This window comes from Lygodium microphyllum, chromosome 13, assembly GCF_053477565.2.
Source record: "Lygodium microphyllum isolate KBCC chromosome 13, Lygodium_microphyllum_v1.1.10, whole genome shotgun sequence".
NCBI classification, from domain to species: Eukaryota; Viridiplantae; Streptophyta; class Polypodiopsida; order Schizaeales; family Lygodiaceae; genus Lygodium; species Lygodium microphyllum.
Genome location: NC_141147.1, coordinates 29,816,752 through 29,840,281, shown reverse-complemented (window position 1 = coordinate 29,840,281; position 23,530 = coordinate 29,816,752). Strand labels below are relative to the sequence as shown.

At 42.0% G+C, this 23,530-nt stretch overlaps 1 protein-coding gene across 1 annotated transcript; it reads right to left on the bottom strand.

Annotated features, from left to right (window-relative positions):
• Nucleotides 1-7,447: 7,447 nt before the first annotated feature.
• On the bottom strand, nt 7,448-23,326 carry LOC148026460 (uncharacterized). The gene is made up of 6 exons (XM_087690896.1): nt 22,929-23,326; nt 22,498-22,650; nt 9,684-9,777; nt 8,975-9,057; nt 8,474-8,627; nt 7,448-8,384 (listed from the first exon to the last, which is right to left on the bottom strand). The coding sequence occupies exons 1-6, from the start codon at nt 23,163-23,165 to the stop codon at nt 8,143-8,145; spliced, it is 963 nt and encodes a 320-aa protein (XP_087547022.1). The 5' UTR covers nt 23,166-23,326; the 3' UTR covers nt 7,448-8,142.
• Between the last annotated feature and the right edge of the window lie 204 nt (nt 23,327-23,530).

Below are 23,530 nucleotides of genomic sequence, written 5' to 3'. Positions count from 1 at the left end.
AAGACGGAAATTCATTTGTTTTGAAAACTAAGAAGACAAAGTACCAAAAGATGATTATGATGATGAAAAGGAGCACCCAAACACCTACTAATTGTTGGCAAAGAGGCACATACTAAGGGCGAGACAAAAAAATCACATGACCACCTTGTAGTAGCCATAGCAAAAGCACCAATGGGGGGTGTTGAGAGAAGTGGTGCTTGACACTATCTATGAGTTCATGTATGCAAGAAATGTATTCCATAAGCAAAGAAGAGAGTGTGTGTCCTATCAATGAAGCTATAAAACAATGTACTTGGTTCAAGTTTAATGCAAGTGTTTCTTGTTTATGAGCCTTTCTTATCCATGTTTCTTAACAAGATCCTACTCCACAATACCATAAAATTTGGAAACATGAACTCATATTATGGCCATTAAAGAGATAGGAGGAGGGTACGTGACGTATGGTGGGATGGGCAAAAGCACTATTGGAACAAACTATGGAAACAACCGACTAGAAAGAATTAATGATGTAGAAGGGGCAATCAACTATTCTAAACCCCCCTGCAAATGAAAGGTTGCAAGGAAAATTGGAGAGGTTGCAACCTCCCAAAAGAGCCATCAAAATCCACAAGGCCATCATCATTGCCAAAAGGGCATGTAGGTGTTGCATACTCCAATTACGTCGAATGATATTGCTCACACCCAAGTCATCGACCATAGATCAGAGTAAGCTACAAGGACGATGGATCTTGAGATCACGTATGCATGTATATCCATGTTTGAGGGAAAGATCATTGTGGTCCCCAAGTACAATCAGGTATAGATGGAACCAAAAATCACCTTATACTACTACATCATACCTGACATAAGATAAAGAAGATCGGAACATAGAGAAGGGACCATCATATCATACTTTTGACTTAATGAATAGAAAGTATTGGAAATGCAAAATAGAATGGTCATCAGTGCTATTGAGAACATTCAATATATTGCAAATCATGAACCATCCATACACACATCAACTTTTCTACTATTGAGAACACTCAGTATATTGCCAATCATGAATCATCCATACATCAAAAAATACGTATCGGCAGAAAAGCGGCATTGTGATCATTTGCTCAAACCATCAGTCCATCCATCCAATGTCCAACGCCCAACACTTTGCATACTAGAGTTGTTCGGAAGCCCTCCATCAAAGTTAGTGAGCAAGTAATTTATTGGTATATAATACTTTTCTTATTTGATTTCCAATATGGTTGATAAACGTGTGGATGTTAATGAAGAGAGAGGGAGAGAGGGAGGGGAGGAGAGAGGGAGGGATGATTGACAAAAACGGAATTTTATGATTCTTCTACATTACAATTTTAAAGGATGGACAATGTGGCACTTTATTTATACTTGAATATGTACCTCCAACCAATTCAAATTGTGGATGATCAAATGGCACGTACAAGATGGATGAGTCTTTACTTTAGAATGTATTTTATGTTTATAATGATTTCCCTCCTTACAATAGATAGCATAAACTCTCCTAATTAAAAGCCTTGCTTGTGGTGGGTATTCTCTAGGTAGGTGATGATTTGGCAATGACTACATTTAGGCTTATGGTGCAAAAAAATGTTAAAAAATGAACATAGGTATCAAATATTTTATTGCATGTGATACAATAATTTTCATGGATTGAAGTCCCAATATAAAGCCATTTTTATTGTCATTAGATATACGACCACATTGATAAGAAGCCATGCACAATGTATGAGAGAGAGAGTATGGAAAGTAGAGTAAACTGCATTTGCTAATTTCATTGCTAGTAGTTATATATATACATGGTACATTAAAGGAGGTAGGTGAGCTCCTACTCTCAATATCGAGGATATTTAATATTTACAATGAGGATCACTATGGGATCCTATTGTCCACATGTTGCATATCCTTATCTTATCCTAACTTTATCCTAACATCCCCCCTCAAAAGGATTTCATAGAAAATATAACTGAATACATCTAAGTACAACTTTAAAAAAGGGAACACCACTGAAGATCTGATTTACATCCATGAAGTCATGATTTGCATCCATCTATGAAGTCATATCATGTCCCCCCCCCCCCCCCCCCCCCCAAGAGCATGCAAAGGATTTACATTGCAATTTTGTGCTTTAAGTGTGGAATCGATTTGGTTAGGAAGTTAGTAGCATTGTCACAAGAGGGTACATAATCAAGGGTAATATGAGATTTTTCCACTAACTCTCTTACAAAATGATATCTCATGTCAATATGGTGAAGTTTAAGACTCAATTTGGGGCCTTGAACCATAGAGATGCATGCTTTGTTGTCCTTGAAGATGGGGATTGTTGAGGTGGTATCCAAACTTGATTTCCTCTAGGAGTTTCTTAATGTTGTAGATCACTTCTTGGGCTACCATGCTACATGCCACATATTCAGCTTCCATATAGTAGAAAGTGCTACTACTGAGTGTTGTTGCTTAGTATTCCAAGAGATAGGACCACTTGCTAGAGTAACAATGAAGCCAATGAGAGATCTTCTCGTATCAAGGTCTCCACCCCAATCTTAAGACTCTTTTCAGCATCTACCTCCAATGCTCATACGTTGGTTGATGCATAGCCTTGGAAAGAATGTGTCTTGCATAAGACAAGTCTAGACGCGTGCAAGTAATCAAATACTTTAAGTATCCAAGTGCTTCCATGTAGGGTATAGTTTCCCTTTCACGGGCATGCTTGGTGGAGAGACAATGAGATGAAGATGGATTGGGATGGAGATTTTGAGCAAGAGGAGTGACCATGGGTTTACAATTTTTCATGGAATAGCAGAGCGAATAGTCATGATATATGTATGCTGGTGCATTTTTATGGATGTAGATGACTGATCAATTTCAATACCAATACAATAATGCATGGGACCATAATCTATTATAGCAAATTGGTAGGATATTATAGAATTGACTTTTGGCATATCATCGACATAAAGGCCTAGGATAATCATTGTGTTGCCTTGAATGAGAACATAAATGTTGTGATATGTATTCAACCATCTAAATTCATGGTGTACCAAGTGAGTATGAATGCAAGTGTACCATTACTTTGGTACCTATTTCAAGCCATATAGAGCTTTATGTAAACGTCCAACATGGTTAGGAAATTTGGGATCTACAAAAGTAGAAGGATAGGACATATAAATTTATTCATCTAAGTGATCATGCAGGAATGCAACTTTGACATCAACATGATGCAAGAGTAATTTGAAATGAACACCCATGGAAACTAATACCCATAAGGAAGTCATGGAAAGCACTAGAGAGAATTTACTTCCATAGTTGAGGCTTTCTATCTCCTCGAAACCACGAGCTACTAGGCGAGCTTTATACTTGTCAATGGTACCGTCTAATTTGAGCTTTTTCCTAAGCACCCATTTGCAGTTGATTGTTGATTGCCTAGGAGGAAGAGGGAACAATGTCCAAGTGTAGTTTTGAAGAAGAGTCTTATACTCTTCAAGCATGATGTCTTGTCAATAAGGAGCTTCATGACTTTGGAGTGCTTGAGTGACTAATGGAAAATTTGGTGGCTCTGGAATGCTATCATGAAGTGGATTTCTTACTTGGCCAATTGCAATATTAGGTTGGACATAGAGGCTATCCAAGCTCTTGTAGCATCGAGTAGGTAAGGACATGACTTCATCTTCTTCAAAGTCAAAAAAGAGTCAGAGGAACTGAAGAGAGTAATGGCCTTGGAGGAGGAGATGGGAGATGACAATCGAAGGATAGTGACAATGAGGGCAGCAAGGGGTGAAATTTTGTTGGTGGAAGAGTGTTGTCCCATGGGACAAGTGAGTTTGAGTGCTTGTGAAGAGAGAAATGTGTGATTTGCAAGGGATGAGCTAGAAGATGTTGCTCAAAGGGTGCAATATAGAGAGTAGGAGATTGAGAATTTGTGGTGGTTGAGAAGGTCGGGAAAAGATTAAGTTCATGAAAAATAGCACTCCTATGATAAATAAAGCCTTTGTTCTCTGGGTCATAAAATCTATAGACTTTGTGGCCATAAGGCTCACCATATCCAAAGAAGAAAAGCTGTGTGTTCATAGGTATTCGTGAAGAAATCCCAAATACCTTTTATAGTGGGTATTGTTCTTACTAGTTGCACTTGTCAATCTCCATAATGGATAAGAATCTCCATCCTTGTAGCTGCATCTCTTTGCATTCAATCTTCATTGTTTGCTCCTCCTTGTTCAAGGAATTCTTCCTTGCCATCGATAATGTTCCATAGGCAGCTTGGGATAGGTATAGTTCCATACTCAACTTACAAACTTGATAGTTGCTACCATTGAGTTTGTAGAACTTGGAGTGGCGGTTGTAGGAGGTAGTGGCATTGAGAGCCATTAGAGTAATGAGAGTAAAGGGAGAATTGATTTAATGATCCAAGTTTAGAACAAAAAATATTTGATCTTATATTGTTGTAGACTCAACCTATAAGGCAAAATCATTTGTATCAAAAGCATTTAGATTGAAAGGTGAGATATATCTAGATGAAAAATTAGTTTTAACATATATGTCGGAAAGAATTTAATTTGTAGAGATTACATTTGGTATCCTAAAAAATAGATGTGACTACATTTGGTATCCTAAAAAATAGATGTGATATTATTAGGGAAGTTACTACTCATCCTTATTTGGGGCACCTTGAGTGCTATTGCATGTTGTGTATTGTATAACTTTGTCAAAGCTTGGAGAGGTGGAACCAAGTAAATGAGTGGACCCATATCTAAAGAATAGGAAGGTTGGCTTGGTTTGTAACTACCTCATCTAGGCACTTACACCAAGCCATTGTTTCCTTCAATCAATTGGGATGGGTGGTGATATAGGACAAATGGACCTTGAAACTCCATTGTAAGGAGCTTTTATTTGGGATTTTACCATTAGATCCTCTAGTGTTGTAGTAAGCAATGAGGTTGTGTGGAAAAGTGAAGAAGAGAAAGAGAATGATAGTAGTGATAGCAAAGAACAAACATATGAAGAGTTGAATAACAATATTTGAGATGTTCTTTTATCATACAAATACATTACACCTTGGCATGCGCAACTTTCTTTGAGGTACATTATTTTCATTAAAATTTTAGTATTTGCTTATATTACTTGCATATATTTTTTTAGCATGTCGTGTGGTTTTTTTCATTTTCTTCTAATGCCTAGACAAGTGTGTGGTCCTTGGTCTTCAATGTGGCCTATATAGATTGCTTGTATATGCTTATGTATGTGTATGAACATTTGCTTATTTATGTGTTTATAGCCTATGTAGGCAAGGCCTTGTTGATTGGTAGACCTCATGTTGAGGCTTGAATCCCCAAAGATCATAAAGAATACTTTTGCTTTGCCTAATGCATTTAAAATTGAACGTGTGTTCATAATTTCAACAAGATTTTCAACAAAAATATGACTACAATTTTATTTAAGGTTTGATAAGTAAATGTCACATGCACTTTCATCAATGAAACCTTGTGTGAACATGTGCTCATAATTTCAACAAGGTCTAACAATATTCTTGCAATCATATGCCCCTAATTCTATTTGGATCCAATAGATTGGGTGTTTAGTGGTTGTCAAACAAAAGCACTCTCTCTCTCTCTCTCTCTCTCTCTCTCTCTCTCTCTCTCTCTCTCAACAAGGAGACAAATCAACAAGTATAAAAGAAAATCGAAACAAGAAGGCAAATCAGAAAGTTATGATAGATACCATCTTTTCAATAGTTAATGAAGCTACACTGCAAAAGAAGATTGCATACCATGTGCGTTTATGCATGCTAGAGATCAAAATAAAACCAATCCCAAAAAAAAAGGATTCAAGTAAACATTGCCATGGAAAATCATCAAGAAAAGAATCAAGCAATGTTTGAAAGCATGTAAGATAAAGGTAAACTATTTAAATAGTCAACATCTTTCAAGGGAACTAAGTCACAGACCAAAAATATACTTTAACTAGCACAACTAGGTGTGATTGCCAAGATGAAGACGGCTTGAAATGAGGGTAAATGGACAATTCATCAAGGTGGTAAAGTTATCATACAAGAGCTCAAAAGACCCAAGCACCAAGTTACTTTTGGATCATGATGTAAATAATAATTTCGATAGCTTTTCTCTTTGCGCTAACACTACCCTTGCTTGTCTTCATGCCAATGGTACCCCAAAGTGAATTGTACAATGAACTATGTAAAGCCTCTTTATCTATACACCTTTAGGCATCCAAAAGGATGTTAATATAACCTTTTTCTCTCTCTCTTTTTCATAAACTCTCTCTCTCTCTCTCTCTCTCATATGCTTTGTCCAATTTGCACAATAACCAACATTAAAGAATCATACCTCTCCCCCCCCCCCCCAACCCCCTCTCTCTCTCTCTCTCTCTCTCTCTCATTTTGATAACACCATTGGGCTATCAAGCTAGAGACCAAACTAAGGCCAATATCGAAAGAGCAGGTGTTTCATTGGATAGTACCATGTTGTATTATTAAGAAAGGGAAGAATCCAACCTTGAAAATTTTGAAAGCATAGAAGATAAGAGGTGCAACAATAAAATGAAGCAAGGGAACCAAAAAAATATGCTTACACTAACATAACTTAGCATGGCAAACTTAAACCACCTAAACAAAAGCAACTATAGGAGTTCTAAAAGCCTTAAGCATTGAATTGCTATGTCATAATGTATTTAATTACTTTCATAGCTTTACACAATTGGCAGCTAGGAGTGCAAATGGGCAATTTATTGATATCACAAAGCCAACACCAAATAGGAATTTAGAAAACTTAAGCTTTAAGTTGTTTTAAGATCGAGATATGTTTAGTGCATTTCATAGCTTTAGCAAATGGATTTTTATTTTGGCACCAATACATATATTCAATACATTTCATAGCTTTAGAAAATGGAAATTATTTTGGCACCAATGCCAACCTCTGTCCTGACACCTTTGAGACTTCTTACATGGTCAGTTTATTGATAAGACAAGCAACACCATAGATGACTTTAGAGAACCTAAGCATTGAGTTGTTTTAGGATCGTGACATTTAGTACATTTCATAGCTTTAGCAAGTGGATTTTTATTTTAGCACTAATGAGTATATTTAGCAACTTTCATAGCTTTAGCAAATGGGTTTTTAATGCCAGCCTCTGCCCTAACACCTTTGAGGTATCTTAAAAGGGCATCACTTGTCATGCTTAGCACAAGTCTGCTTGGATTCAATTATTTGGCAAGTGGCTGCCTTTATCAAATTTCTCCTTTTTAACAATCAACAATTAATTGTTTGAGTCATCTTTGCGCAGGCCAATAAACCTAGTCTACAATCCAAAACCTTTGCTTGCAACTTGACTATTCAGTTCATCACATCTTTGTTATGAGAAGCCTAGAATAGCAGCAAATTAAACACTCTTATGTTAAGTCACCAGTCAACACCTCTGAAGCTACCAAAAATAGACTTACATAAGCCACCACAGTCCCAGCAGTTACTATGGTACTAGCATATCCTAAACTCGTATCACTTGAGATTCAATACCGATATTAGAGCCAAAACGCTTTTAGGTGTGTTAAAGATACAGATCATCAGCCTAGTCCACAATCCCAACCTTTGATTGCAAATTCACTGCTCAGTCCATCGCAACTCTGTTCGATAGCAGAGCTTCCCATAAGAATTCTAGAATGACAGCAAATAAAACACTTTGACAAGGTAACCAGTCCACACCTTTTGGGTTACCAAAAAAAGCCACCACAGTCCCAGCATGTACTCTGGGATAGTCCTAAACTTGTGTCACTTTAAGTTCTATACCAGCATTAGAGCCAAAATGCTTTAGTTCTGTTCAAGATACAGATCATATTTACGACCCATTGGGCTTGCAAGTAAAATGTTGTGATCATCAAATCTTCTGATGATGTGCTTGCTTCTGGAACGTGGGTCTGCTCATCAACTGCCCCTGTTGAAGTTACCCACCTCACTAACCTATCCTGGGACACCGGAGAGAACAAACTTGTCTAATTTGGTTGTGCTGAAATATTCCAGAATGACCAAAGATGCTTACAAGCTAACGAGTGTTCTCACATCAATAACCATGTGCTGAGAACATTCCCCATGTAAGTTCTCAAAAAGCCAACGACCACTCCATATCCACCAGCTAGTAATTGACTTCTTGTCTGTCCCAGGAAGTGAACTTGCCGTTATCTTCAGGTCTAGTTTTATTTATTATTCCTAGTAACCTCTCAACTGAATAATCAGGTGTAAAAAGTTTCATCTTGGGCACTTTTGCAGTAGCAATAAAAGGCCTTGCCAAATCTGTGTTCACACACCCAGGATGTAGAAGAATACATAGGACCGGATCCCTGCGGCTCATCGATTCTAGTGACATCGTCCTGACAACTGCAAAAACAGCAGTACCAACCTTTGCAAACACAACCCAAAAGCCAAATTTGAAAAGCAATGAAACTACCTGCATGATGGTAACTTACGCATATTCAAAGCTGTTTTGGATCCCCGATAAGCATACCAACCCGCCAGTGTGTTGTCTTTAATTGATGAGACTCTGTCACTAATGTGTGCAATAACAGCTCCACACCTGCCTGTATTGGTACCTTGTCCTATTTTTAATAGCTCCCAAAAGTGCTGCACACAGAAGTAAAATGGCATCATACAGCATGAGATGAGACAAGTGCAAGGAGTAGAAGGTCAATCGGACACAAAACTCAAAGAGTAAAGCTGCATAACAAAACTGCCTGCACACAAGCAGACTTTACAGAAGTAAGAAGCCTATTAGGCTTAGAACATAAAAGGCAACGCTTATCTTAGACTCAACCAAAGCAAGAAGCCTAATATGCTTAAAACAGAGCTTACCCTGGCAAGCAGTGCTGGACCAACACAACCTAGCTCTTCAGGTTGAGCTCAAATTAATACAGACACCAAATATAATAGCTATCAGGCATTGAAGGAGAAACCATACAAGCAAGGTTTACCTTAGCAATAAGAGCTGGACCAACACAGTTGACCTCAAACGCACGCATTAAATTCTCAGGTTGAGCTTTGGATAATAATGTCTCTGCAGCAGCAAGTACAAACAACAAGACAATAAGTAATAGCACACATTGGGTAAAGACACATAATAGCGCACATTGGATAAAGGCAAGGTCAGAAAGAGAAAATAACAACTCTTTCAAACTTTGGACCAAGCCACGTAATTTAACGTCCTGGAATAATGAAAGACTGACAGAAAAACTGCATTAACCACCACCGATTATGAATAATGATGCCATGTGAAGGCAACCTTAACTCACAACCATAAAGTTCAGTTTTACCAACGCTCAATAAACATTTTCAGCCCAAACTGTGCTATTAGCAGAGATATTATCCACTTACAAATCATACATGAGAACATGCATTCAGAACCATCAAGACAGATGAAACAACCAACTTGCAGTTAATGTCTCATGGGCACAGGTTTAAGATATATAGAAGGGGAGAATGTTTGCACCGCTTTTTAAGTCCTACCACAGGATATCCTCGAAAGGCTTATCACTACATTCTTGCACTTTAGTTTAGGACTAGCAGATTCTTGTGAAAACTAATGGTTACTATTGATAAGCTAAATGAAATTTAACCAGGAAAATGAACAAAATAACTTCCACCCATAACTAATTCAAATGCAGATTCCTGGAATCCCCTTACCCGGTTCCATGACACCTGGTATGTGCAAAACACCAGCACAATTTATAATAAGATCCAACCGCCCATACTTCTCACCTATCTCTTTGGAAAGTGCCTGACATGCATTCATCAAAAATTGTCATGTTATGAATCATGTTGTTAGTAGTTTAGCACTGGTAATATTTACAAAGATAACAAAAAGAACTCAAATAAATTGAAGAGCAAGAGATTTGACAAGGCTGGATTAAGAATGAAACTGAAATTCCGAATGAAACAGAAATTCCAAAAAAACACACTTTTGACTCGGTGCCCTCACTCACTTTTTAAGATTTCAAAGACAACTGATAAATTGTCTTGCTATATGTGCCAGGTTACATGATATCTTTAGTCCCGAAATTCAATGCATGGTTCCACACAAACACTAGAACCTACATCGCTGTTCAAGAATTACTAGCAGAATACACACAAACTGTATTTAAGGGTATGGTGGCTCAGCACCCATGATATATGTTCACTCAAAGTTTTGGGTTTCTCTTCTGAACATGACCTGTAGTCACATAGGTAGTGCAAAGTGTATGGCAGCTTTTATTCTTAGGAGCTCCCAAGCTCACACCCCCTCTTCTTACTTGGAAATGAAATCCTGCTATTATTGCTGGTGCATGCACTCTTGTTATTTGAAGTTTCTCTTGCTTAATGCCTTGATCAGTGTCAAAAGTGGGTGCAGCGATGGAAGCATTGGAATCTGCTGCAATAGACTGCACAGTGTAAGAAAGACTGCAAAAGAAAATAAGAATAGAAGAACATTGCAAAGGGAGAACTCAAAGATATGCTCAGGAAATAGAATCCATATACCAAGACATGGGACAATCGTGTACGATAGTGAGTCACAGGCTGTGTGGGCATTGGCACCCACTCCCTGTCTCCAACAGGACCTACAAGTGATGAATAATTGGAGGAGAGCAACCAGCCTATAAATAGACCATACACAACAAAAAGTTGGCCAGCAATAAATGAATAGAATAATTAGGTCGGCTAGCTCAATAATACCCAATCGAAACAAATCAAGGGCTAATAAATCAAACACCAAAAAAAGAAATGCACAACAATAATGTACATAGCCCATAGGACAAGCACTAACTCACTCATGAGCTGACTAATTTGCTAACACCCTCTCTCAAATCATTGGTGATCTTCCACGATACAATGATACAATGATAATGACTCATCATAGTACAACAATGACACTTAGGAAGGACCATGGATACCCAAGTAGTGGGTGCACAAGCCACCACCAAGGTGCCTCCAAGAGAACCTAGTGTTGATGTTGATCGTATTAGCTCCTGAAAATAGAGAAGAATCATAGCATCTCTCTATATCTATCAAACAATGCCTCATAGTAGCATACACGACCATCATGTCAACAATGCCTCTGAGCATACGTGACCATCGACTCTCTGCCTTCAGTCAAAGTACCATTGCTGCCAATAGGAAAAATCAAATTAGCCATGTGAAAATCAGCCAAAAAAGGAGGAATCAAATAGAGTACAGCCAAGAGACATTTTCACAAGCCTAAAAATGCTGACGCTCAACCTCTAGGAACATTAAATGCAGCAAACACAAAGATGAGTATCACAAGGACGTGAGATGCTTTGCTCTTGCTAGTAACATTTGATTAATTTAATAATCAAATGTACAATGTTGTGATGCACATGTGATGTGCAAGTAAATATTTCATGGTAACAAGCCAAGGACCCCAAGGAAGCAGTGGTCGTCTAAAGACAAAAGTTGTAACAAGTTATGCCAGGTTTTGAGTGTCAATTGGTATCAATTTGGCCCTAGGACTATTAATTGGCCAATAAGTGTCAATGGTGACACTAGAGACTAGGCACTAATTGATTAATTTGTGCATGTCCAAAGGTCGATTACAGCTGTGGACCGCTTGGGGTTACAAATGGCTTGACCAATTAAATTGTGGATGGGCACATCTAATTTTGGGCAAGGTCAGAAGGGCTGAAACTAATTTTCAGAATTAATTAATTCTAAAAATTAATTAAATGGTTGAAAATTGCTGTAAAATGGGATTAGAAGGCTCCACATGGCAAAAATTGTCCATGCAATGGGGAGAAGGCTGTTTGGGAGCTGTGGAGGCTCATTCAGTTCATCCAAGCTATGGGAGAGAGAGAGAGGAGGTGCTACTGGTCAAAATTAGGAGCAAAGAACAGCCATTTGCTGTAGGCAATAGCAATCTGAGCCCTCCAAGGGGCAGGCGACAGTAGGTTGGAGCTTCCCAAGTGCTGGCAATAGCATTTGTGGGCTTGCAACTGCATCATTTGGACTCCAGGCAGCAAACAACTACATAAAATGTAGATCACGATAGGCAACAAGCAGTTTTGAAGGTTTTCCTACATGGAAACTGTGAACTTTCTCTCCTCAACAATCTCTCACCTTCCCCAGCCCATTCTTTGGTTATCTCAGTCATTTAAAGAATTTCCCAGCCACATTTGGTGGGTAGCAGTGACATTTCTGCTATAAACCCCAATCCTTAGCAAAAAATTAGGGTTTAACTGCCACCTTAGGACCTATCCCAGCAGTTGGGGCATCATGCACTGAATCAGCAACTAGAATTCAAGGAATTGCCAAGGATTTCAGATGCCACTCCATCCCATTTGATTTGGGCAGGCATTGGCCAGCCAAGGGTCCAATTTGTGCAAGTCTTGGGTGAAGATCAAGAGGCAAACTGCCCAAAAGGCTTGCAAATCGTTTATGATAGCAAGGGGCATTTGGATCAACGAAGGAGATTAAGAAATCTCATTTTGTACTCCATCCAACTGCAATACAAGTTAAAGAAATACCATAAGGGGCACCAATTTTGGGACCAACAAGGTTTCCAATGTCCAAGAATATTATGATAAAGTGTGCATTTCAATTTCATTGAATTTATTAATTGCTGTAATTAAGTGCTTGATCAAGTTTTACCACCTATCCGAGAAGGAAGGCTAGTTTTATGGTTCCATTGTCGGGATACCATCAAATCTCGACTTGGTGGACCCAAGGCACCTAATTGCAAGCCAAAAGCTTAGTGCTAGTGCTGAATTTATGCTCAGTTGAGTAATTACAGCAAGATGTCTTCAAACAATGAGATGGAATCAAGAAGTGATGATGCCTCTCAATATAGACATTCACATGGAGCATAGGATCCTCAACTCACTCGATTTTTGAATGCTCCGATCAAGGATAGCAAGGGCAAGAAGAAAAAGGCGTCTTCTACACCTTTGGGACAGCAAAATGCACTGAAGAAAATGCCAAAGCCTTCTCATGAAGCTCCCAATGATGGTATTGAAGTAAAACAATCGATACCTATGGGGCAAGGTGGGCAAATGCAAAGCCATCACGAAAGTGCCAATCCAATGGATTTTGGAGGGCATGCATATAATGACGGGGCAGTCAAGATACTTTGGTGGAGTACTATTTTTCATGCTATGGTTGGTTAGGGACCACATACGCGGATGCATGATCTAAGGAGGAGGGAGCCGTATAAATAGGCAATAAATAATGCAAATAATGCATTAGGTCAGCCAACCATAAATGGCCCAAATCACCATAATAATGACAAATTAAAAATCCTAAAATAAACTGCACATGCCCAACTCACTCATGAGTTGACTAAACTGCAAACATCATCTTTCAAATCATGGGTGATCTAATACAATACAATGATAATGATTCATCAAAGTTCATACAACAAAGACCACCAGAATAGGAACATGGATACCCAAGTAGTGGGTGATCTGTTGAGAGTCGTCTCCTACCATGTCAGCAATGCTATGTGACAACAATCGGACTGTCCAACTGCAATTGACTGCAGACTTGATTATTTCAGGTATTTTTCCAGGCATTCTTTTCAACCTTTATAAGATTGAGTTTCCAGCAATCATGGACACTTGTATCTAACAAATTTCAGCCTGCTGGTGACAGAGACTGCACTCGAGGCTGACGGAGATCGAGGTCCTTAAGGTGGAGACATACGCAGATATTTTATCTACACCCGTATATAATTCAGCATCCTTATACAGCATTCAGCGTTTCACTCTCTTTCTCTCTCTCTCCTCTCTCTGTTCACTCTTTGTCACGGTCATTCGCTTCCGCATTGCTTCACTCTGACATGGTATCAGAGCATTGAAGGACTAGGGTGGACCTATCTGAAGAGGACTTTTCAGCATGACACAAGGCTGCGTTTATAGCATTCGAGTGCGAGCAGGTGGGCTGCGCATCAGAACAAGGCTGAAGCGAGCATGGGCGTGCAAGAAAAGAGAAGATTTACTGAAGCTGTTGCTGTTTTTCTGCTATTAGAGAATAAAGAAGGCTACATTTTTGGCCTTCAAGTGCAGATTTTACCTTTTCATCGCCTCCGGTGGCTGAAGAAGGTTTGGGGCGCAGAGACAAGAGCCCTAGCAAATTGCGTTTTCACACTCAGAGGGGGTTTCTTTTGCGTTTGTGCAGGCATTGTAGGTGAAGATGTCTACAAAGACTGACATGGAGTTCCAAGCAATCATGGACCGAAAGGTGCCTCTGTCTTACTGGCTCTTCCATGATCAAAAGCTCGATGGCGGCAATTCTCGCATCTGGCGTGTGATGATGTTGGCCATATTGGAGTCTTACAATTTGACGGAGCTTGTGATGGAGGAGATCAACCAGTCCTCGGTGAGAGATGAGTCCAAACTCTCCTCAAATACTCGTGCGGAGTTGACCAAGGCCCGATCTCATTGGGACAAGCTGAATGCCAAGATTCGTTCTTTTCTTTTTTTGTCTTGTACAACAGCCGTGATAGCCCATATAGAGCACTTGACGGTGGCTCGGGAGATATGGTTGGAGCTTGACCAAATATACAACCGGATGACCCTTATGAAGAGGGTTTCTTTGGATGTGCAGATGCCGACTCTGCCCGTAAATAACTCTTCTTCGCTTCGAGAACACATCAACAAGCTTCGGCAGCTTCAGATGCAAGTTCAAATGCGGAAAACCCATTTCCTCCGAAGATATGGCGATCACCTTATTGTCCTAGTTGCGGCCACAATTCGGTACCTTTTATTCTGCTCTCATTGCTTCAGGTCAGGAGTAAACTCTTTGTTAGGAAGAGTTAGTTCCTATAGTCTTGGACCAAGAGGAACAGTTGAAGGGACTGAATGCTTCCAAATCAAAGGCATTGATTGGTCAAGCCTCTCCAAAGAAGGGGAAGGACCAAAAGGAGGAGGAGAAGGAGGAGGACAACAAATCCAAGGACAAAGAGAAAGAATCAACATGCCATATTTGTGGTAAGACCATGTTAGAGATAGAGTCATCCCCTAGACAGACTGTGTTAGGGTTTTTGCACAACACAACAGTATACAGCATATGGCAGAGGACACGCCAGCAGCAGGATGCCACATCAGTACAATACGAACGCCACATCGGCATCTGCAGTCGGACTGTTTGCAATCGAACAGTTTTTTATTGTTTTTTATTGCAGTCGGCTGCATTTAATGCAGCCAACCTGGTGCTGGTATTTCCTATTTTCTGGCTATAAATAGCCAGTTGGTGGCACACTCAGTCATTCATTCATTTCATATTCTGGTCTTGAGATCTGTTGGCTGAGATAGACTGTGCTTGGGCTGACGGAGATCGAGGTCATCAAGTCGGAGACAAATGCAGATATTTCCTCTGCCCCCATGTATATTTCTGCACTCTAATACAGCATACTACACTGCAGATTTTCTGCGTTTACACTCTCCTTTTCTCTCTCTCTCCTCTCTGTGTTCACTCTCTCTCAGTCTATGTCCTACGCTTCCGCATCGCTCCACTCTGACATGGTATCAGAGAGGTGAAGATGGACTGACTGAGGGCTGAACCTATCTGATAGGAGATTTCAGCGTGACGCAAGGCTGCGTTTTCAGGATTCGAGGGCGAGCGGGAGGGCTACGCATCGGATCAAAGCTGAAGCGAGCGTGGGTATGCGGGAAAGGAGTCCAATCAATGAATTTGCTGCAAGTTATTGTTGTTCGAAGGGAAGGAAGGCTGCGTTTGAGGCCTTCCATTGCAAATTTAACCTTTTCATCGCCTCCGGCAAGGAAGAAGGTTTGGGTGGCGGAGGAACCAGCCCTAGAAGGCTGCGTTTTCACAGTCAAAGGGGGCTGATTTTGCATTTGTGCAAGTATTGCAAGTTAACATGTCCACAGAGACTGATTTGGAGTTTCAGGCGATCATGGACAGGAAGATACCTGTCCAACCGGCTCTTCCATCGGATCAAAAGCTTAATGGTGACAATAACCACATCTGGCAGGTGATGATGTTGGTCATTTTGGAGTCTTATGATTTAGCAAAACTGGTGATGGAGGAGATTAACAGGCCCTCCGTGAGGGATGAGTCCAAACTCTCTTCCAATGCTCGTGCGGAGTTGACCAAGGCCGAGTCTCATTGGGACAAACTAAATGCCAGGATTCGATCTTTTCTGTCTCTGTCTGCACTATAGCTGTGATAGCTCACATCGAGCACTTGACGGTGGCTCGAGAGATATGACTGGAGCTTGATCAAATGTACAACCGGATGACCCTGATGAAGAGGGTTTCTTTGGAGGTACAGATGAGGACCTTGTCTGTGAATAAGTCTTCTTTGCTTCGGGAACATATCAACAAGCTTCGGCAGCTTCAAATGCAGGTTCAAAATGCGAGAAAGCCTATTTCTCCAAAGACATGGCAATCACTTTACTGTCCCAATTGCCGCCACGGTTTGGTACATTTTATTCCGCTCTTATTGCATCAGGGCGAGAGTCGACTCTTCGGTGGGAAGAGTTGGTTCGTATGGTCTTGGACCAAGAGGAACAGTTGAAGGGACAGAATGCTTCCAAATCGGAGGCTTTGGTTGGTCAAGCCTCTCAGAAGAAGGGGAAGAACCAAAAGAAGAAGAATGAGAACAACAAATCCAAGAAGGACAAGGAGAAGGAATCATCTTGCTATATTTGTGGAAAGACCGGTCATTGGAAGAAGAATTGCCCCAACAAAGACAAGAAGGACACCAAGGATTCTGGAGCAGTGGCTACATCCTCATCAACTACTTTTCTACACTTAGCAGTCATTGGGGACTCTACACCGAAGACTTCTGATGCTGCGATGGCAGCTCCCAAGGCTCGTGAGTGGATTGTGGACAGTAGTGCCTCCTGGCACATGACTCCTCCTCCCGTTGGTGTTGCCCATTTGCGACCTTCGCGTGGGCAGACTCTCTTTGGAGACAACTCTTCTGTGTCTATTGCTGCGCGGGGTGAGATGCAACTTATTCCAAATGAACATGGTGGTACCCACACTTCTGAGGTGTTGCATGTGCCGAATTTGGGATATCATATACTTTGGGTCCATAAGATTTGTGCTCTTGGTCTCTTGGTGGAGTTTAACAGTGATACTGTTTGAGTCCTTGATCGTGGATCGAGGAAGGTTCTCTCTACAAGGTATGAGGAGAATGGCGTCTATAAATTGAAGTCTTCTTCAGCTCTTACTTCTCTTCTTCTCAAACACAGTCCGAGCTATGGCATGCTCGGTTTGGCCACCTGAACTACGAGTACCTTCGGAAGGCGTCGCGAGGGTCGTTTGTTTGAGGATTGCTAAACATAGTGGTGAGACATCAGCCATGTGTCTCCTGCATTTGTGGAAAGCTGCATCGGGTTGCGATTCCCAACAAAGCTTCTAGGCGGTCTACTTCACCCATGGAGCTTGTATCTACGGATCTTTCTAGCCCGATGAGGACTAAGTCCCTGAAGGGGAGCTTGTACTTCATGTTGGTCGTAGATGACTACAGCAGGATGACTTGGACCTATTTCTTGACTTTGAAGTCGAAGGCTTTCTCTCACTTCAAGGATTGGCTTCTCTTTGAAGAGAACCATTCTGGCCGGCGACTAAAGACCTTGCGTTCAAACAAGGGAGGTGAATTTATGTCTAATGAGTTTGCTCGTTTTTGTGCAGATAGGGGCATTCACAGGAGTCTGCTAACACCAACACTCCCCAAGAGAATGGCATTTTGGCACAGAAAAACCGAAGTGTGATCGAGATGGCGCGCACCATGATAGAGCACCGATAAACACCTCAGTTTCTGTGGGCCGAGGCAGTGGCTACCGCAGTTCACATCCTCAATCGATCTCCCACTTCAGCCGTTGATAAGATGATACCTTATGAGACTTACTATGGAACTAAGCCTGATGTCTCTTATTTCAGGATCTTTGGGTGTGACGCTTATGTGTACATCCCAAAGACACAGCGTAACAAGTTCGAGGCGGCTTCCCGACGATACATTTTTGTTGGCTATAGCTCCCAATCTTGAGGTTATCGTCTATTTGATCATGTCAAGCAAGATGTCTACAAGAGTCGCGATGTGCAGTTCGTGGAAGTTCCGACCACAGAGGGGGATGAGGAGAACCCGGTTCTTGGAGATCCAGGGGAGAGTTGGGCTCCCGAGACAGTTCCTTTGGAGCCAAAGTCTTTTGATGGAGATTCTTCTTCTGATTCTGATCTGAGTCTTCACTTCCAATGGCCACCCCCGAGGAGATTCCGCCGGTGGATGTTCCTGAGTCTTCAGCAGATGGAGAGCGACGAGGAGAGGTTTGTTGTCCTCCTCCTTGTTGGGCCCGTGGCACACTCCGAGATTCTGGGATCGAGGGGGTCCCTAAGGAGTGGGAACCGCAGGATGGACATTCTTCGGAGCTTGTTTGCTCCAACTATTGTTTAATGACATGTGTTATGCAGGATCGAGAGCCCACTTCAGTGAAGGAGGCTTTGCAGTCTGATCATTGGCAGAAGGCCATGAAAGCCGAGTTGGAGGCTATTGAGAGAAATGGCACTTGGTCTCTTGTGTCTCGTCCCTCTCACAAAAAGGTGATTGATATCAAGTGGGTCTTCAAGACCAAGTATCTTAGCGATGGCTCTTTGGACAAGCACAAGGCTCACCTTGTTGCTAAAGGTTTTGCTCAACGCCTAGGCATTGATTTCCATGATAATTTTGCCCCCACTGCTCATATGGCGACTATTCGAGCTGTTTTTGCCTTGGTTGGTCATAGGAGATGACATGTCAATCAGTTGGATGTGAAGTCGACCTTTCTGAATGGTGACTTGCAAGAGATCTATGTTGAGCAGTCTCTTGGCTTTCGATCCTCGAATGGGAAAGTTTACAGGTTGAAGAAGGCCTTGTATGGCCTCAAGCAAGCTCCGCGTACATGGAATGAGAAGATTGACTCGTTTCTTCAATCAAAGTTGGGATATCAACGCTCCAAGGCTGATCCGCAGCTTTATGCGCACACTTCTGAGGTTGGTCATGTGTTGTTTGTGTTGTATGTTGATGATTTGATTTTGACCAGAGATCATGCACAGAAGATCCGAGAGACCAAGACAGCTTTACATCAGGCATTCGAGATGACGAATCTGGGGCTTCTTCATTTTTTCTTAGCTCACGAGATTTATCAATCTCGGAGGGGGATTTTCATCTCTCAGCAGAGGTACATTCAAGAGCTCTTGGTGACTTTTGAGATGGAGACTTATCGGCCCATTACTACTCCTATGGATCCAAATTGGAAGGCCACTTTACACTCAGATTCTCCCATGATGGATGCTTCACGCTACCGTCAGTTGATTGGATCCTTGATTTGGCTTCTCAACATTTGTGTTAATCTTTGTTTTGTTGTGGATCTTTTGGCAGGGTTCATGACTAAACCCAAACAGGTGCATTGGTAGGCTACCCTGAGGATTCTTCAGTATTTGAGGGGGATTTTTGACTTAGGGATTTCTTATCCCGCAAGTACAGATGCTTCTGATCTGGTTCTTGCACGTTGGAGTGACTCGAATTGGGCTGGCGATGTGGACCACCGACGGTCTACTACAAGCTACTGTTTTACCTTGGGTACAGGTGTTATCTCTTGTAGTAGCAAGAAGCAGCCCACGGTAGCCCTTTCTTCTACTGAGACGGAGTATCGAGCTGCGTCTTCCACCACATGTGAGGTTGTGTGGCTTCCGAGATTGTTGGAGGAGCTTGGCTGCCCCCAAACTCGTCCTACTCTTCTACGATGCGACAATGAGAGTTGCATTGCCTTGGTGCGGAATCCTGTATTTCAAGCTCGGACGAAGCACATTGAGATCCAGTATCACTTCATTCGGGAGAAACTTTTGGATGGGACCATTGATGTGGAGTACTGCAAGACGGAGGATAATCTTGCCGATTTGTTCATGAAGGCGCTTCCCCAAGCTTTACCTCATCATCATTCCATCCCTCAGTCTGATGCCTCGTCCAAGATTTGAGAGGGGGTGTTAGAGGTAGAGTCATCCCCTAGAAAAGCTGTGTTAGGGTTTCTGCACAGTACAACAGTATACAGCATACGACAGAGGACGTCAACAGCAGGATGCCACGTCAACACAATACGCACCATGTCAACAGCTGCAGTCGAACTACCTACAATCGGACTATTTTTTAATGTTTTTTACTGCAGTCGGCTGCATTTAATGCAGTGGACCTAGTGTTGGTATTTCGTATTTTCTGGCTATAAATAGCCAATTGTGGCACACTCATTCATTCATTTCAGATTCTGGTCTTGAGATCTGTAGGCTGAGACAAACTGTGCTCAGGCTGACGAAGATCAAGGTCATTAAGTCAGAGACACACACATATTTTCTCTGCCCCCGTGTATATTTCTGCACTCTTATACAGCATACTACACTGCAAATTTTCTGCATTTACACTATCTCATTTTCTCTCCTCTCTATGTTCACTCTCTCTCAGTCTATGTCCTACGCTTCCACATCGCTGCTCTAACAAACCGACCATTGAAAGGACTGCCCCGACAAGAACAAAAAGGACACCAAGGACACAAAGGATTCCAAAGTGGTGGCCCCATCCTCATCAACTGCTTTTCTACACTTAGCGGTCATAGAGAACACTTCATCGAAGACTTCTGATGCTACAATGACAACTCCCCAAGCTCGAGAGTGGATTGTGGACAGTGGTGCCTCACGGCACATGACTCCTTCAACCATTGGTGTTGCCCATTTGCAACCTTCACATAGGCATATTCTCATAAGAGACAACTCTTATGTGTCTATTGTTGAACGGGATGAGATGCAATTGATTCCAGATGGACGTGGCGGTACCCACACTTCCGAGGTGTTACATGTGCTAGGTTTAGGGTATCATTTGCTTTCGATACATAAGATTTCTTCTCTTGGTCTCTTGGTTGCTGCTCGAGTTCTTGATCATGGATCGAGGAAGGTTCTCTTCAGGGTATGAGGAGAATGGCATCTATAAATTGAAGTCTTATTCCGCTCTTACCTCTCTTCTTCTTACCTCTCTGACACACAATCTGAGCTATGGCATACTTGGTTTGGCCACCTATACTATGAGTATCTTTGAAAGGCATAGCGAGAATCGCTTGTTTGAGGTTTGCCGGACATAGTGGTGAGCCAGCAACCACGCATCTCCTGCATTCGTGGAAAGTAGCATAGGGATGCGATTACCAGCAAAGCTTTTCTCGAAAGATAGAATAAATGATGTAATAGAAGACATAACAAAAGCTATATGCTCCAGAAGCTCTAAGAAAAGATGGTCAAAATTCCATAAGCAAAGTGAGGAGAGTGGAGAAGCTGGAACTAGAAGACATGTACTTGGTTCACTTTTCAATGCAATCTAATTGAATCTTTGATTTGGCTCCTCAACACACGAGTTGATCTATGCTTTGTTGTAGGTCTCTTAGTTGGGTTTACGAGTGTCCCTCAGCAAGTGCATTGGCAAGCTGCTTAGAGGATACTTCGGTTTTTTAGGAGGACTTCCAACCTAGGGATTTTCTATCCAACAGATACAAGTGCTTTTGATCTTGTTCTAGCAAGTTGAAGTGATTCAAATTGGACTAGTGATATGGATCAAAGACAATCTACTACAAGTTAATGTTTTACCTTGGGTACTAGTGCTATCTCTTGGAGTAGCAAAAAGCAGCCCACCATAGTCCTATCTTCGAGACTGAGGCAAAGTATCGGACTGCGTATTCTACCACGTGTGAGACTGTGTGGCTTCGACGGTTGTTGGAAAATCTTGGCTGCTCCCAAACTCGTCCTACTATTTTGTGGTGCGACAATGAGAGTTGCGTTGCCTTGGCACAGAGTCCTACATTCCATGCTCAGATGAAATACATAGAGATCCAGTGTCACTTCATCAAGAAGAAGCTTCTGGATGCGACCACTGATGTGGAGTACTATGAGACTGAAGACAATCTTGCAAATTTGTTTACGAAGGCACTTTCCCAAGCTTTACTTCATCGACATTCCAGATCCCTCCATCTGTTGCCTTGTCCAAGATCTAAGAGGGGATGTTAAGAAGCATCTCCTGCCACGTAAGCAGTGCCACATGGCAACAATCAAACAGTCCGACTACAGTCGGCTACATTAAATGAGTCGACCTGATTATTTCAGGCATTCTTTTCAGCCTTTATAAGGCTGAGTTTCCAGCAGTCTTGGACACTCATACATGACATATATCAGCCTGCTGATGACAGAGACTGCACTCGGGACTGACGGAGATCGAGGTTCTCAAGGTGGAGACATACTCGGATATTTTCTCTGCAACATGCACTATGCGTACACACGAACATACACAATTTGAGATTTGGTTCAAAGGGATACTTCATTGTTATGTTCCAACACTGGCAAAATCCAGAACAGTGGACTGGTCTGTTTTAAATACTAGACAAATCCAGACAAGTGTATTTTGACCCAACACATGAAGCCTTTCCTTAACGTATGTTTTCGGCAGCCCAAAACAAGGAAAGACTGACTTAATATCTTGCCTCAATAGTTTCCTCTTTTGTCACATCCATGGTTGCAACTTCAAGCCGTACAGGATGTCTTCTCTTTAAAGCCTTGAGACCCTCTGACTGGTCTGGCTTACGGGCGGAGCCATACACCACAAGACCAGGATATTTGGTCAAAAGTTGCCGAGTCTGCAAAGAATCAGAGCAAAATTGTCACTCTCCAAGCAAAGCACTAGCATTGTGTACACCATCATTATTCAGCACATAATGTATGCCATGTCGAATCCTACTGGAAGAGTGGCAATGCTTTGTGGCATGGCAATGATTGCAGCCAAACTATGTGCAGAATGACAAACATCCAATTGACGGAGCCTCGAGCTCCACCAAACCAGTCATGGGGGAAAGCGATACAGCCATGGCAACAGAGAACCAATAAGAAACTGATTGATGGTGTCTATAGGGCTTACGAATTCAAGGCCAAGGCCACGTGAAGCTCCGGTGACGAGGGCGACGGGCTCATGGTACATGTTAGGCAATTCCTTTTCCTCATCGAGGTGGGTGGCCTCCATAACGATAGGGCCAAGCTCGGGCCCTTCAGGGCGCCAGCAGAGAGACCTGGAGTGAGTCACTCCTGCGATGGTAAGGGGGGGGCTGAAGCGCCTCCATGGCTGAAGCACGCTTCGCCGCAGGGCAAGAAATGCCATCTCGTCTCTCTCTCTCTCTCTCTCTCTCTCTCTCTCTCTCGCGGATACCCGTGTACGTCTGAGACCGAGGAGTTGGCAAAACCCCCTATGGCTACCCTAGTAAACTCTCGCTCTCTGAATACTCAAGACTCACGAGAGACGTCAACCAAAGGCCAAGTGCACAAGGTCAAGGTCGAGCATTGCCCTTCCCATTGAAAGGTGCCCAACATCCGCGTTATAAGATACTTGCATGGGTTGTGTAAGAAGCTAGGCTCATTTCTCAGGGATGAACTGGTGGATTCAAGCTCTACCCACTCCAGGTGCTATGTTAGAAGCCACGCTCATTTCTCAGGGATGAACTAGTGGATTCAAGCTCTACCCACTCC

Excerpts from the sequence above, each read along its gene's own strand:
- LOC148026460 (XM_087690896.1), bottom strand. The coding sequence starts at position 23,165 with ATGGCATTTCTTGCCCTGCGGCGAAGCGTGCTTCAGCCATGGAGGCGC. Across the intron at positions 9,778-22,497 it reads CAAAAGAGGAAACTATTGAG|GCACTTTCCAAAGAGATAGG; the intron begins GCAAGATATTAA and ends AATGCATGTCAG. Across the intron at positions 8,628-8,974 it reads GTCCAGCTCTTATTGCTAAG|CACTTTTGGGAGCTATTAAA; the intron begins GTAAACCTTGCT and ends TTCTGTGTGCAG.